At 36.5% G+C, this 15,608-nt stretch overlaps 2 protein-coding genes across 4 annotated transcripts; one reads left to right on the forward strand and one right to left on the reverse strand.

Moving 5' to 3' along the window:
• Positions 1-9,964: 9,964 nt before the first annotated feature.
• On the forward strand, positions 9,965-13,492 carry LOC139785517 (DNA replication licensing factor Mcm5). The gene is made up of 8 exons (XM_071724688.1): positions 9,965-10,323; positions 10,400-10,655; positions 10,868-11,040; positions 11,111-11,445; positions 11,534-11,880; positions 12,006-12,439; positions 12,523-12,794; positions 13,017-13,492. Exons 1-8 carry the CDS (start codon positions 10,172-10,174, stop codon positions 13,244-13,246), a joined length of 2,199 nt encoding a protein of 732 aa, XP_071580789.1. The 5' UTR covers positions 9,965-10,171; the 3' UTR covers positions 13,247-13,492.
• On the reverse strand, positions 11,480-15,267 carry LOC139785518 (aldo-keto reductase family 1 member A1). Of its 3 annotated transcripts, none has more exons than XR_011721972.1 (8): positions 14,852-15,267; positions 14,561-14,725; positions 14,230-14,433; positions 14,032-14,148; positions 13,539-13,933; positions 13,183-13,425; positions 12,639-12,799; positions 11,480-11,857 (listed from the first exon to the last, which is right to left on the reverse strand). XR_011721972.1 is itself a non-coding variant. In XM_071724689.1 (6 exons), exons 1-6 carry the CDS (start codon positions 14,912-14,914, stop codon positions 13,380-13,382), a joined length of 990 nt encoding a protein of 329 aa, XP_071580790.1. In that variant the 5' UTR covers positions 14,915-15,267; the 3' UTR covers positions 12,911-13,379. The 3 variants fall into 3 exon arrangements, 1 of the variants encoding a protein (XP_071580790.1); XR_011721971.1 differs by having other exon boundaries at positions 11,480-11,878; XM_071724689.1 differs by lacking the exons at positions 11,480-11,857; positions 12,639-12,799 and having other exon boundaries at positions 12,911-13,425.
• Between the last annotated feature and the right edge of the window lie 341 nt (positions 15,268-15,608).

Genomic DNA, 15,608 nt, shown 5'->3' on the forward strand with positions numbered 1-15,608 from the left:
ATGAACACTTCGGGGAGGTTATTGGTCGGATTTTGCCTATCGTGTATGTGTGTGTGTGTTAGCAGAGATTTGCGCAAACTAATTTTATTCAAACGAGGCATTGTTACGATTTTGTCTTTTGGTTCCGAATGAGCAATACAATACAGTGACTGCAATACTGTGAAGTTTTGTAATACTGAAGTAAGTAACTTCACAGTACATTACTTCTGTAAGTATAACTTCACAGTATTGCAATCACTGTATTGTATCGTTAATTCGAAAACAAACGACAAAATCGTAACAATTCCTCGTTTGAATGAAAATCAGTGTGCCCAAATCTCTGCTAACACACACACACACACACACACACACACACACACACACACACACACACACACACACGATAGGCAAAATCCGACCAATAACGTCCCCGTAGTGTTCATCGGGTAATACTAATGTTGGCGGTGATTGAATGCACAAAAATGCATAGGTAACTTTGATAAGCCATAACTCGGCGAAAAAAAATCGTACAGACTTAATTTTTTTTTAATTTGCAGGGAAAAGTCCATATTTTACGATGGTTGCCATGATAGTTACGAAAAAAATTCATTCTACTCCGTAGAATGTGTCAAAGTATGCAATTTTTTGGAGACGTAACACGTCCTTACTTTTGGAAGAACGGCGGGAGAGCGGGAGGCTAAATTCAAAATCTAACAATGGTTCCTTAAAATACAGACTTCACCCTTTAAAATGAAAAAAAAAATCTTTCAGATACGACAATTTTTCGCGGAGTTATGCTTATTTGAAGTTGGGCAAATTTTTTACGTAAATTTTTGTTGCGATAATTTTGTTGCCCAGTGTAGTTTCTTAATTAATGGTCTATGTAAGTCGCAACTTTGATGCAATAGACTCTATGTTAATCATCAATATCTTTTTAACTATAATTGACATAACAAATTTCTAAGGGCTGAAAGTCCTAACAATTAACATACTTAATTTTGATTGCAATATAACTTCTCTAACACGTCACGCGGAGTTCTCGGCTTAGAGATCAGTGCTCTGATTCTATAACAATTAACAACAATTCGTTATCATTATATTGTCGTTGCGCAGCTTTTTTATCATATATTATATCTGCACAACGATAATATAACGATGATAACGAAACTGTAGTTATAAGAGTTACAGAAAATAGCTTTAACGACGCGACTTATCGACTGTTACCGAAACGACTGTTACCGCGGCGCGACTTCGTCCGAAAATGACCCGCTTTATCTTAAGAGTAGTTACTGCATTGGCCGCCACACGGTATGGCGCTGAAACCAGTGAGAAATGCTGGTCTCGTCTCAAACCGGACCTTTGGCTATCTGTCTATTAATCTGTGCCTTGATACAGTAGCGCAACTCTCCCGATTTCAGCGTGGATGAAAATGAACTGCACATGCGCGTGTGAGGTATGTAACCAATCAGAGCACTGATATTCTGTCTCACTTCTGCTCACTTCCTCTCTGTATTTTCGCTCTCTGTCAGCACCGTTGAGATGCTCCATGCAGGACATTTAAATGGCCGTTCAGTAGAAAGTGGCGGCAACGGACATCTGATGTGATCTGATGCGAGAAATAATAAAGTGATAAAGTGGTGAAGTGATAAGTCCTCAGTGAATAGTGTACAGGTGTTTAGTAAACGGTGCAAGAAAACCGAGAACAAATTATTTTCTTTACGGAGAATAGTTAATCTGTACAAAAATTGTACAGATTCTCGATTCTCTTATAAAGGAAAAGCACTTTGGTCTTAGCTTTGTTGCAGGTATTTGTGAAGAAATCTTGAGGGAAAATCTGGAAGAAAAAGATGGCCCATCAATCAAGCGCGTGGTGTGTTGTTCGGGAATGCAATAAAAATATTGTAGAAAAACGACATTTTTTTCGGTTTCCAAAGGAACATGAAAGGTATAATGATTTTATTTATTAATTATTATTTTTTAAAACAAGTATAAATTTACATATTATAAAATACTATTTTGATATTTCTAAATGTATGTATATTATTATGTGCATGCATATGTATATATTATTGCAATATTTCTTTACATTTACAAATTTGAATAATATTTACAGATGGTTGCAATGGATACGTGCTTGTGAAAGATTAGATTTGGAAGCAATGGGTGCAGAATATGGCCATATATCGCAATTATCGATTGTGCCACTTACATTTTGAAGAAAAGTGGTACAAGATAAGTAAGAGTAGAGCTCATCTTCAACCAGATGCTGTACCAACAATATTTTTTGGAAGAAAGTAAGCCCATATACACATCTTATAATGTATAATCTTTTCTTTTTATATTCAATAGTATATTGTATATTAAACAATATCAAACAATATTTTTATAATATACACATTAATTAATGATATTGCATATAATTTATAGCAATGCATGTATTACAACATCAGCAAATAAAAAGATGGATGAAGAGCTACTTGAAGAAGAAAATATTTATATTTTACAACAAGAGGAAACAAATAGGTACTTAAATATCTGAAAATGTATTTATCTTTCTATTATAGATAGTATTTTGTTCGTATAATTAACTTTTTTTATACATTTTGTTCTTATAATTAACTTTTTTAGACATTTTTTATTTTGCAATGAAAAGTAATATTACACTAAAATGATATGTTTCAGTGACTTACAGTCGAAATCATTCCCGCCTACAGAGCAGATGCCAAAATGTGATAAAGATGTCCATATTGCTAAGCCGTACGTATTTGTATTTACATTATATACATACATATGTATTTTTATAATATTATTTCTTTTATACAGTTTTTTATAATCAGTCTGTAGATTTTGATTTAAACTTACAACTTATTACATTCCATTTTATGTTTCTTTTCTTTTAAAAATTGCATTCTGCATTTAATATAACAAGATATAAATAATATTACGTGAGAGTAATTGTATTTATAAACATTTGTCTTATTTTAACATGTCTGCATATACATATAAGGAATATATGCATATATAAGATAATTTTAAATAAATAAGGTTATCAATACCACCTCTATTTAATTATAATATTCAAATATAAGTTTTTCAAGATTTTATAATAAATATTTGGTTTATTTTATTTTTATATTTTTTCGTTATTGACATTTCTAAAATTGTAATTAATACTTCAACTTTCTTTCTAGAGTTTTACTATCTGTTTTTTTGCTATAATATATGTATATATTATGTATAGGAGCACGTCCAGCAGCACACGCTCAATAAGAAGAGAAGAAAGTCCGCGGAAGAAAAAATTGCAACAACGCATTGTACGATTACAAGGGAGAGTAAAAACACTGGACGAAAGAAACAGCCCACACAGCACATAATATCATTCGTATATACTGAATTAATACTCAATATACTATAGATGTACAAGATATACTGATAATATCTCTATAATTTATTTTGCAGTATATTATTTTACTGATATTTTAAGAATATTCGAAATTTATCAGTAATATTCGGTCTATTTATCGAATATTTTCAGGATATGCTAAATTTATCAGAATAGTATATTATTTTACTAATATTTTAACAATATTCGAAATTTATCACGCGGGCGGCAGCGCGAGCTCGCGCGGCAGGAGAGTTCGGCTCGCGCCCGCTACGCGGCGCATCGCCAGTATTCTTTCGCGTAATTAAGATTCAACATCGACTCCTATATCTAGGGCAGCTCGGCAGGGTTTCTCCAGCGTTCTCAAGTTCGCCAGTCAGGACGTGCTCACCAGCAGGGCCTCTGACATAACCCTTTTTGTTTACGAAGTGTGCTCCTCATCCGGGGCCTTCGTTTATACCTGCTTTGCAGGGCATTAAACTTTCTTCGGTAAGAGTCGACAGAGAGCAAAATTCAAAAATTTGTTTGGATTAACGCAACAAAATTATTTGTTTGGTTTGTTAACAAGAAAAATATTTTCTAGTAGATACTGGTAATGTGATCAAAATATTTTTTTAATAAACTCACAATATACCAAGAAATATTCTCAGTATATACTGAGTAAGCTTTTAGGGCAGACATTAGAACATCCTCAGTACGTTTTCAAAATATCATAGACGTATTTCGAATATCAACAGGATATACACAATCTACGTTTGTGATATACTGAGAACATTCTCAGGATCTACCTGTGCTGTGTGGGAGACGGCTTCAGAAGAAAGTGAAGATTTTAACTATAAGGAAGAAGAAATCAGAAAAAGAGAAGCTTAAGGACCATGAGATTCTACGTCAATTAGGCTGTAAGTTTTTTTCTCCAACTTTCGCACAATTGTTATCTGCCCAAATTGATGCGCAAATTAAAAGCAAACGTGGAAGACGGTATAGTTCCGAATTTAAACAATTCGCTTTAGGTATATACTTTCTAAGTCCGCGATGTTATAAAGAACTTCAAAAAGAATTAGCATTACCTGCCATACGCAGTCTACACAAGTTTACACAAATGTGGCAAATTAAACCCGGTATAAATGATAAAATTTTTGATGTTTTAGCTGTAAAGTTAAATTCATTGCCACTATTAGAACGTCATTGCATTTTGTGCATAGATGAAATGAGTCTACAAGCTCATTTATTTTACAATGTTTCACAAGATGAAATAATTGGTTTTCAAGTTACCGGTAATGATCAGAAAGAACCGTTACCTGCAAAAAGTGTTTTAGTTATTATGGCACGTAGCATTGCAGGTAATTGGAAACTTCCCCTTTGCTTTTGTTTTGTCGAGAATGCATGTAAATCTAATGTATTGAAACCTATTCTATTTGATGTTATACGTAAATTACAACATTGCGGTGCTACTGTGCATGCTTTAATTTCGGACATGGGATCTAACTTTACACAACTATCCCGAGAATTAGGTATTTCTGTACAAAATTCAATCTTTTTAGTTGACGAACATGAGGTACTATATATATTCGATACTCCGCATTTAATGAAAAGAACTCGTGATAATTTGTTGAAACATAATATACAATTTGGAAATAACAAAGTTGCTTCATGGGATTATATTATTGAATTTTATAACAGAGACAGTAAACAGTGGATAAAATTGGTCCCAAAGTTAACTAAAAAGCATATCGAGCCAAATAATTTAGATAAAATGAGAGTATCATACGCTGTTCAAGTTCTCAGTAATCGTATGTGTGCAGGCATGTACACTTACTTGTCCTTGGGCCTTCTTCCAAGCGCAGCAGTTGGAACAATAGATTATATCGACCATTTTGATAAATTATTCGATATTTTAAATTCTTCCAATTTAAATAGTCCAAAGGAATATGGGCAAGTATTTACAGGAAGCGAAAAACAAATTAAATTTTTAGAAAAAATGTTATGTTTGTTAAAAACTATTAATGTAATTAATGAGAAAGGATCTCGTGTAAAAGTTAATTGCTTCGAATGTTGGCAAATAACTATTAATAGCATGATGCAACTTTGGGAAAAATTAAAATGTCATAATTTTCCACATATTCGGACACGAAGAATCAATCAAGATTGTTTAGAAAATTTCTTTGGCTGTGTTAGACAACAAGGCGGTAATTCTGTAAATCCGACACCAATACAATTTAGTCGTGCCTTTAAAAAATTATTTAGTATGAAGATGTTACAACATTCAGATGCGCAAAATTGTGCTGCAGATACTGATCGCATGTTAAGTTTAGTTGGTGTGTCATGTTCGAATCCGTCTACTTCCTCAGAATTTATTCCATCTACGGCACGTGTAATTTTAGATATTCCCAATCACGATTATCATAACATGGAACTACCAGAAGAAAATGCCTTTAAATATGTTTGCGGATATTTAATTTAAAAAATGTACAGAAATGCATACGTGTGAAGCGTGTACAGATTATGTAAATGAAAATATGACTGTCTTAGATGATACTGCTTTGTATTGTTCTTTCCGAGCTTACAATACAGAGGAAAATCCTTTTGGAAAATTAAATTTACCAAGTAATAATTTTTGTGCTTATATACATCAATTAGAGGAAATATTTGTGAAAACGTTTGAAAGTAATTGCTTTAAAAAAAACATTGGTATCTATTTATTTCAACTTGCACAGAATGTAACTTTTGAAGCGCCGTGTCCACATTTCCCAACAATTTATTTAATAAAATTATTGTTCCGTATGCGCATTTATTATACTTTAAAACAACATAATAAGGCATGTAAACGTATTGGTAAAAGAAACAGAAAAATGTTGAATATTTTACATTTATAAGTCTTTTCTTTCATATATAATATATATTGCTTTCTTTATTTCACTTCACTTCACTTCACTTCACTACACTACACACACACACTACACACACACACTACACACACACACACACACACACACACACACACACACACACACACACACACACACACACACACACACACACACACACACACACACACACTACACACACACACACACACACACACACACACACACTACACACACACTACACACACACACACACACACACACACACACATATAAATAAGAGAATGTTGAGCAGATTATATAAATGTTGGAAGTAATTATTACAAGTAATATGTTCTTTGCGAAACTGTACGTATCGCTATTGTAAATCGCAAACGCTATGACGTCACTATAAAGGAAATCTTTAAGAGACAAAGACAAGAATATTAAAGTATGGAATCGAATAATGCGCAACGCAATGCAGAAGCTTATTAAATGAATAATTCTTAATATAACGCAAAATAATACTTTACGGCAGGTAATGCCTTATTTGATTGTCTTTACTGATTGCTATATGAACGCGAGTGACTCGCGTGACGGACAGAACAATGCAGTATCAAATATCAAAGTTCTTATAACGCACCGCAATAAACAAAGAATCTCCGAAATTGAGATTACACAAAGACGCGCAGCTAGTTAAACACAGAGCGGAATTGAAAGAAATATATTTAACGCGGGTACGCGTGGTGTAAGCCGATACTCGGCTTCTTAATCTTGAGATCTCTAATGCTATAGCGGCTATCGAAGGACAGCGTTATCCGATGTATCGGAAGGGCTTGAACAAGCCCGCAATTGCGTGGTTCACGCTTATCCGAGAGGTCGGAATTCGGAATGAGAATAAAGACAGAGTACTTAACGTGGGTGTTCACAGCTCGATATTCTCAGGTTACGTTTATAAGGGATGTAATCCTTTTCCAAATCCACGTAACTCGTCCTTCTCATTATATACGGAAGTAATGCGTCTTCCGTGTTTCGGCAGGAATGATCTCGCTCTCGTTTTCTCCTTTTGCGTGGTACGCACGGCAATTACACGCATGCAGCGTTCACTCAGGTCGTGATCTCGAGTATTGTAACACACGTGGTAACACGTGCAAGAAGCCGGTGTCTCGAAAGTAATTAAGGAAATTACTTAGTTTGATATAACACGTTCCGAATTGAATATCTTTACTTTTCTGAGAAATCACGACTTGCTATACTCAATAATACAAACGAACAAGCGAATTCAGGGAAAGACCGAACGTGCTTTCGGTACGACGGACCTCAAGCCAATGACGCAGAACGCGGCCCGACACGTATCGTCGCGTCGCAAGCGCGGACCGGTAAGAACCAAAAAGCGATCGGCAGCGCGCCCCTTGCTTCCGGCGCCGCGATCGCGTCGATGTCGCTGTTACCAGCGAGGCGATACTTTTAATAACGCGCCTAATTTGAACACTCAGCATTCCAGAACTTTCATGAAACGTTATATACAGCGTTTTATAAGCGTTCTGGAAGCGTTCAAAACCCAACGGCGTTAGGTAAGCGTTCTTATAAAGTTTGAAAGCGTATAAACTCTCAAAAAACCCTCATTGAACGGTTGTCAACGCTTTATAAAGCTTCTTATTTTCGCCAGGGTACTTTGTCATTGCAATTATCATTGCAGAAATCATGTAACTTGACAGTTTATACATTTGTCACATATACATATAATACCTAGATATATTACATATACATAATTGTCATTGTAAATAAAAAGAATTAGATAAAATTAAGTTACAAGTTGTATTATATAATTTTCTTACTATTTCCTTGATATTTCCTTTTGTGACCGTTTAAATATTGATAGCATAAATAATTTATTGATTTGTGTTATACAACTCGTGTATAACACGAAGAAGTAATATGACACATTTGTACAATTGCTATACAAATTATTAAAATTTATCTGTATTTTGTATATACCTATATATATATATTTAAAAAATATATAGTGCCAATAAATAAATATATAGCGCGCGTCTGGTTGTACATCATGTTTTATTTCTATCTCAAATGTAACCCTTGTTGTTTATGCATGCGTTTCTGCGCGTTATAACGCACGTCAAACATGCGTCTCCATACATTATCCCAATCAAAACGCGCGCGTCTGACACGCAACGATAAATTAGAAAGAGAGAGAGACTTAAGCCCGGTGTCCACGATGCTAGAACTGCGTCCGAGTTTCGGTTTAAGCCAATCAACTAGCAGCTCTTACAGAAAAGCAGCAGTTTCATTGGCTTAAACCGAAACTCGGACGCAGTTCTAGCATCGTGGACACAAGGCTTTATAACAGTGAGAGGAAGTGAGACAGATTATCGGTGCTCTGATTGGTTACATACTTCGCACGCGCATGTGCAGTTCATTTTCATCCACGCTAAAGGCTATAATACACAAAATGCATAGCGTAGCATAAGCATAGCACAAGACCGCTGGACCAATGAGCATCCAGCATAATGTCGCCATATTAATTTACGTAAGATGCTCATTGGTCCAACGGTCTTATGCTATGCTTATGCGACGTTATGCATTTTGTGTGTGACGGCCTTAACATCAAAAGTGCCGACAGAGAGTTGCGCTACTGTATATACTGTGCCCCTTGTATAGCCTTGTGTCCACGATGCTAGAACTGCGTCCGAGTTTCGGTTTAAGCCAATCAACTTGCAGCTCTTAAGCCCGGTGTCCACGATGCAAGAACTGTGTCCAAGTTTCGGTTTAAGCCAATGAAACTGCTACTTTTCTGTAAGAGCTGCAAGTTGATTGGCTTAAACCAAAACTTGGACACAGTTCTTGCATCGTGGACACCGGGCTTTACAGAAAAGCAGCAGTTTCATTGGCTTAAACCGAAACTCGGACCGATTTCTAGTATCGTGTACACAAGGCTTTATACGTGCTTATACTGTGACGTCACGAAATAGTTGTATTCATGAAATACCGTCCTAAAGCCTTGTGTACACGATACTAGAAATCGGTCCGAGTTTCAGTTTAAAGCCTTGTGTACACGATACTAGAAATCGGTCCGAGTTTCAGTTTAAGCCAATCAACTTGCAGCTCTTACAGAAAAGCAGCAGTTTCATTGGCTTAAACCGAAACTCGGACCAATTTCTAGTATTGTGTACACAAGGCTTAAGGTTATCTGCATCGGCTTTAAGCCTTGTGTACACGATACTAGAAATCGGTCCGAGTTTCGGTTTAAGCCAATGAAACTGCTGCTTTTCTGTAAGAGCTACATGTTGATTGGCTTAAGCCTTGTGTACACGATACTAGAAATCGGTCCGAGTTTCGGTTTAAGCCAATCAACTTGCAGCTCTTACAGAAAAGCAGCAGTTTCATTGGCTTAAACCGAAACTCGGACCGATTTCTAGTATCGTGTACACAAGGCTTTAAACCGAAACTCGGACCGATTTCTAGTATCGTGTACACAAGGCTTTAAACATAAACTCGGACCGATTTCTAGTATCGTGTACACAAGGCTAAAAACATCTCGAGGAGGAGTCGAGAGTTTCCCGCTTGCGCCTTTCCTCCCCCCCCCCCTTAGTGCGCTCCTTGCGCCACCTGCTGAGCCGACATATCACAGAATGGAATAATGGCCGTTAAGCCTTGTGTACACGATACTAGAAATTGGTCCGAGTTTCGGTTTAAGCCAATGAAACTGCTGCTTTTCTGTAAGAGCTGCAAGTTGATTGGCTTAAACCGAAACTCGGACCGATTTCTAGTATCGTGTACACAAGGCTTTACTATCCGATCGGAACTTAAGTGCCATTAAACGGAAGAAGAAGAAGAGAGTTTCCCGCCGAAACGGATTTTAGCGGCGCGACGTGCTGGTTGATTAGTTGATTTACCAATTACCTTTATTTGGTCTTTTAAACAAAAGTAGCCGGTTTGCTCGCGCGAGATGGAGGGCTTTGACGATCCGGGCGTGTTCTTCTCTGACAACTTCGCGGTGGACGAGGTTCACGAAAATCGCGTAAATCTCCAACACTCGAAGAAGAAATTCAAGGAATTCATCCGACAGTTTCACGAGGGTAACTTCAACTATAAATACCGGTAATAAGAAACGTCGATTTACTTCGCATATCCGTGATTCTGTCCGATAATTCAGTATTGTTTTTAATTTTCTCAGGGATACTTTAAAGCGCAATTACAATCTCGGCCAATATTGGCTCGAGATCAATCTCGAGGATTTAGCAGCTTTCGACGAGTCGCTCGCGGAAAAGATTCAAAAGCTCCCGACAGAATACTTATCTGTTCTGGAGGAGGCTGCGAAGGATGTCGCAGATGAGCTTACGGCACCACGACCTGAAGGCGAGGAGAAGATGGAAGATATTCAGGTGTTGCTGTGTTCAGACGCTCATCCGAGCTCGCTGAGGGGAATGAAGGTGATATCACAATTCTCACGATGCGTAAAAACGAGTTCACAGTTCACAAGTTTACACACTTGCATAAAGTTACACTATCATAAATTTACAGGATGTCTTCTTTATGTAATCAGCATTTATTTGTTGGGTAAAATTGTCCTCTAAACTTGTTAGACCAAGCAAATATACAAAACGTTTAGATATATGAGTTCTTATAATTGTTTCACTTGCAGCCAGATATTGTTTCCAAGCTCGTCAAGATTCCTGGTATAATTGTGTCCGCATCTGGCATTAGATCAAAGGCAACAAAGATCGCGATACAGTGTCGTTCTTGCAAAGTCACTCAAGTAAATATTCCTATCAAGCCGGGTCTGGAGGGATATACGCTACCCAGAAAATGTTCTATGTAAGCCTCTTTTCATAAATACTTGATTGTTCATTTTATAAGGTATCGCTCAAATAATTTTTGTTATTAGGGAGCAAGCTGGTCGTCCAAAATGTCCTCTGGATCCTTTCTTTATAATGCCGGATAAATGTCACTGCGTAGACTTTCAAGTGTTGAAGCTTCAGGAATTGCCAGATCACATACCACAGGGCGAAATGCCCAGACATTTGCAGATATATTGTGATCGGTATTTATGTGACAGAGTTGTGCCTGGCAATAGAGTTCTGATTCTCGGGATATATTCTATTAAAAAGGTGTCTAAGACCGGTGGTAGGGGTGCAGGCAGGGAGAAGGCGTTAGTAGGCGTTCGAGCGCCATATATTCGCGTTCTTGGTATCTCTGTGGATGGAGAAAATACCAACATAGGTACTGGCACAATAATACAAAAACGAAACGGTGCTGAAAAGTATCAATTAGTGATCTGTTTATTTAGTTCTCTTTTTTTTCTGTGTAGGAACTCAACCACCCGTTACATCCGAAGAGGAAGATCTTTTCATCCGTTTAGCGGCAGATCCTAATCTGTACGAGAGAATTGCGAAGAGCATAGCTCCCAGTATTTTCGGTGCAATAGACATCAAGAAAGCTATCGCGTGTTTACTATTTGGTGGCTCGAGAAAACTAATGCCGGATGGTTTATGCAGGAGAGGCGACATTAATATTTTAATGCTGGGTGATCCGGGTACCGCTAAGTCGCAGTTGTTGAAATTTGTAGAGAGAGTCGCTCCCATAGCTGTTTATACATCAGGAAAAGGTAGTTCCGCAGCTGGTTTGACAGCGTCTGTATCGAGAGATCCAGTAACTGTAAGTCACATTCTCGTTAAGAAATACTTTCTGTTGTAATTTTTGTAATTAATTTAAATAAGTAAATTTATCTTAATTTAAATATATATATATATATATATACACACACACGATACATATTTTAGAGGAATTTCGTCATGGAAGGTGGAGCAATGGTTCTCGCGGATGGTGGAGTTGTTTGCATAGACGAATTCGACAAAATGAAGGAGGATGATCGAGTGGCGATACACGAAGCTATGGAGCAACAAACAATCTCTATAGCGAAGGCGGGAATAACGACAACTCTGAATACACGGTGTTCCGTTTTAGCGGCGGCGAATTCGGTCTTCGGCCGCTGGGACGATATAAAGGGAGAAGAGAATATAGATTTTATGCCGACAATCTTGTCACGTTTCGATATGATATTTATTGTTAAAGATGAGCATGAACACAACAGGGATATAACTCTAGCTAAACACATTATGAACATTCACTGTAATGCTGGTCAGATCACAGAACAATCGGTAGAGGGAGAAATTCCTGTGCACATTCTCAGAAAATATATTAACTATTGTAGAACGTAAGTTTACCGTATCTTATTGCACATAACGTATACATCTCGTAAAATCCAACATGTTTTTTTTTTTTTTATATATATCATAGACGTTGCGGCCCTAGACTCAGTGCAGAAGCAGGGGAGAAATTAAAAAATCGTTACGTAATGATGCGAGCTGGTACAAGAGAACATGAGAAAGATTCTGAAAAAAGATCATCGATACCTATAACAGTCCGGCAGCTTGAAGCGGTTATACGAATCTCCGAAGCTTTGGCCAAAATGCAATTACAACCCTTCGCTACTGAACTCCACGTTAACGAAGCTTTAAGGCTCTTTCAAGTGTCTACATTAGAAGCTGCAATGTCTGGATCGTTAGCAGGTACACTGCAAATTAATAAATATATAAAACACTAAAATTGCTAAACAAATATCGTTTAATCTTCTTTGGATCACGTATACTTAGTCACATAAAATATAAAAATTACATTAAAGATATACATTGCAATATTTTATATATTTCAAGTGGTACATTATATTTGATATACACAGCCAAAGAAAATACTTTGCACATACAAAGATCTGTAACATAATTTATTATCAGGGGCAGAAGGATTTACCTCAGAAGAGGATCATGAGATGTTATCTCGCATTGAAAAGCAATTGAAGAATAGATTTCCTATTGGACATCAAGTGTCTGAGCAAAATATAGTGAAAGATTTTCTTAAGCAGTCATTTCCAGAACGTGCTATTCACAAAGTTATACATACAATGATACGCCGCGGTGAACTTCAGCATCGTTTGCAACGGAAAATGTTGTATAGGCTGCATTGAAGAACAACAGAAATTTCGCCGATGTATAATTACATAATACGTATAACGTATCGTTGTGCTCGTTTGGTATGCTAATTGTAATTCTTTCTCAACTATTTTGATACAAACTAATGACTTGCGCGTTAATTTACGATTATGGAAGTTCATTTTTAAATGGATAATATGGATGATTTTGAATTCTGAAATAGATATAATAATCATATGTAAGTAAATTTTACATGAAATATATCATTTTTATAAATTAAAGTTCTGAATACATTTACAGCGAAATAGTATCTATTCTCTAACTTACCCTTTAAAAAATAAGAAATTAAAAATTCTTCCATTAGCACCTTTATCTAAGGTATTTAAGACTTTCATATTCTCCTCTGTTAAGGCAAAATCAAATAAATCGATATTCGACTTGATTCTTTCGGGAGACGAACTCTTAGGGATAATTACAACACCTAGTTGTAGTAAATGACGCAATAAAACTTGGGCTGCTGTCTTTTTATGCTCCCCAGCAATATTTTGAATAATCGGATGATTTAACAAGTCGGGAAATGCGTCTGAAGTGTAGTTATATTTCGTTTGAAAGTGCGTCTTTGCAGCTGGAGAGCCCAATGGACTATAACCCGTTACAACAATATTGTGCTTCTTGCACAATTCTCGAATTGGTATCTGCTGCATATAAGCATGCAACTCTACCTAAAAAATTTTAAACGTTATCTCGTTTATATTATCGGCGAGGATTAAATTGTATAATTATCTAACACATTTTACATAGCAATTAATGAATAATTTACCTGCAGATTACTTGGCTTAATTTGTGCATTTTTCCAAATGGTCGAAATCTGTTCTTCGTTGAAGTTGCTTAAACCTATAGATCTGGTACGTCCCGATTTAACTTGTTTCTCCATCTCCTACAAAATAATCCTGATCCCTCAGAGATCTCTTTTATATTATAGTAATGTGTTATATGATTCTCTAATGTGATTCCATACTTTCCACACCAAGACAGGATCTGTATTAAAGTCGAGTATGTAATTTCCATCTTCATTCGTTGCTGCTGTGCACGTATTTTCATCTAATTTAAATGCGAAGGGCATGTGGACAAGGTACATATCTAAGTAATCCAATCCAAGCTTCTCCAACGACAATTTAATGAACTTTTCTACGTCGGATGGTCGATTGCCAAAATGGGGTAACTAAAAGCATTACAAGATTCTTTAAATACAGTTGTTTGAAAGACAGCAATTATATAACACTTGTAATCATTAAGTAGTAAATTGCGACAGTAATTAGTCGCTGTATTGAATTCGTACAGTACACTACCTTCGTCGTGATAAAAAGTTCTTCTCTAGTACCACCTTTCTCAAACCATTTTTTCAAAGCTCTGCCGATCGCATCCTCGTTATTATAATTTGCTGCTGTATCAATATGCCTGTAACCACGCTCTAAGGCAGTGCTCACGACAGTTTCAATCTCATCTGGTTTAGCCTGGAAACAGTTTTACACCCCTTACCAGATTGTTTCATACATGTACAATTGATAGTCATGACATAAAAAATATGTGATCGATGAGATATATTATTATCGCAGAGCATTCTAATATCATTTTATCACCTGCCACGTTCCCAGTCCCACTGTGGGCATATCATATCCTGACAGCAATTGTACAGAATGCATGTTAGATTCTCATCAATATTGCATTACAACTAATGTAGCACAGCTGTCACATTAAATGTGTTAAAGCAGCATTGCTATTTGGAAGTAAGTAGGTCCACGTTTAAGTTCGCAATATCGTATTAATTTCAGGTCAGGTTTCGAGTACGAGATTAATGTGGTGGTGGCGATACACTTGGAGAGGCCGTTTCTAAAGTTAGAATAGCTGCACACTAGCAAACACGCAAGCCTCTAAAGTCGCCGCGCATCGTAATCGCAGTCATATATATCGTTTCAAAGTCGTATTGATTCGAGAAGGAGGGTTGCGCCGCGGATAATTGATTTTAACGAGAACGTGTGCTATTTCAAGGAGAAATGAAATTAAAAGGGCACTGTCACGATGAATAACATCTGAAATTTATATAAAAAATGCAATTGGCTTCTGTACTATATTTTGTAACCAGTAACTGAATAATTCAGACCTAAGTACAGCTTACGTAAACACGTCTCCTATTGTTCACGTCGTAAGTCGTAAATATCGTTCAACTTTCAAGATTTATTTCCTCAAGATTGGCTGATTGACATTCTACGAAACAAACTAAAACAAACGACACTGTGAAATTAAACGTTGAAAATGTGAAGATAAAAAGGTATGTATAAATGTAACACTTGTAAAACATAACACAAGCTGCAATATAATTGCGGTATGTAATTGCAT

This window comes from Temnothorax nylanderi, unplaced genomic scaffold (assembly GCF_030848795.1).
Source record: "Temnothorax nylanderi isolate EJ_2023f unplaced genomic scaffold, tnyl_v1.0 TNYL_tig0818_pilon, whole genome shotgun sequence".
Classification (NCBI taxonomy): domain Eukaryota; kingdom Metazoa; phylum Arthropoda; class Insecta; order Hymenoptera; family Formicidae; genus Temnothorax; species Temnothorax nylanderi.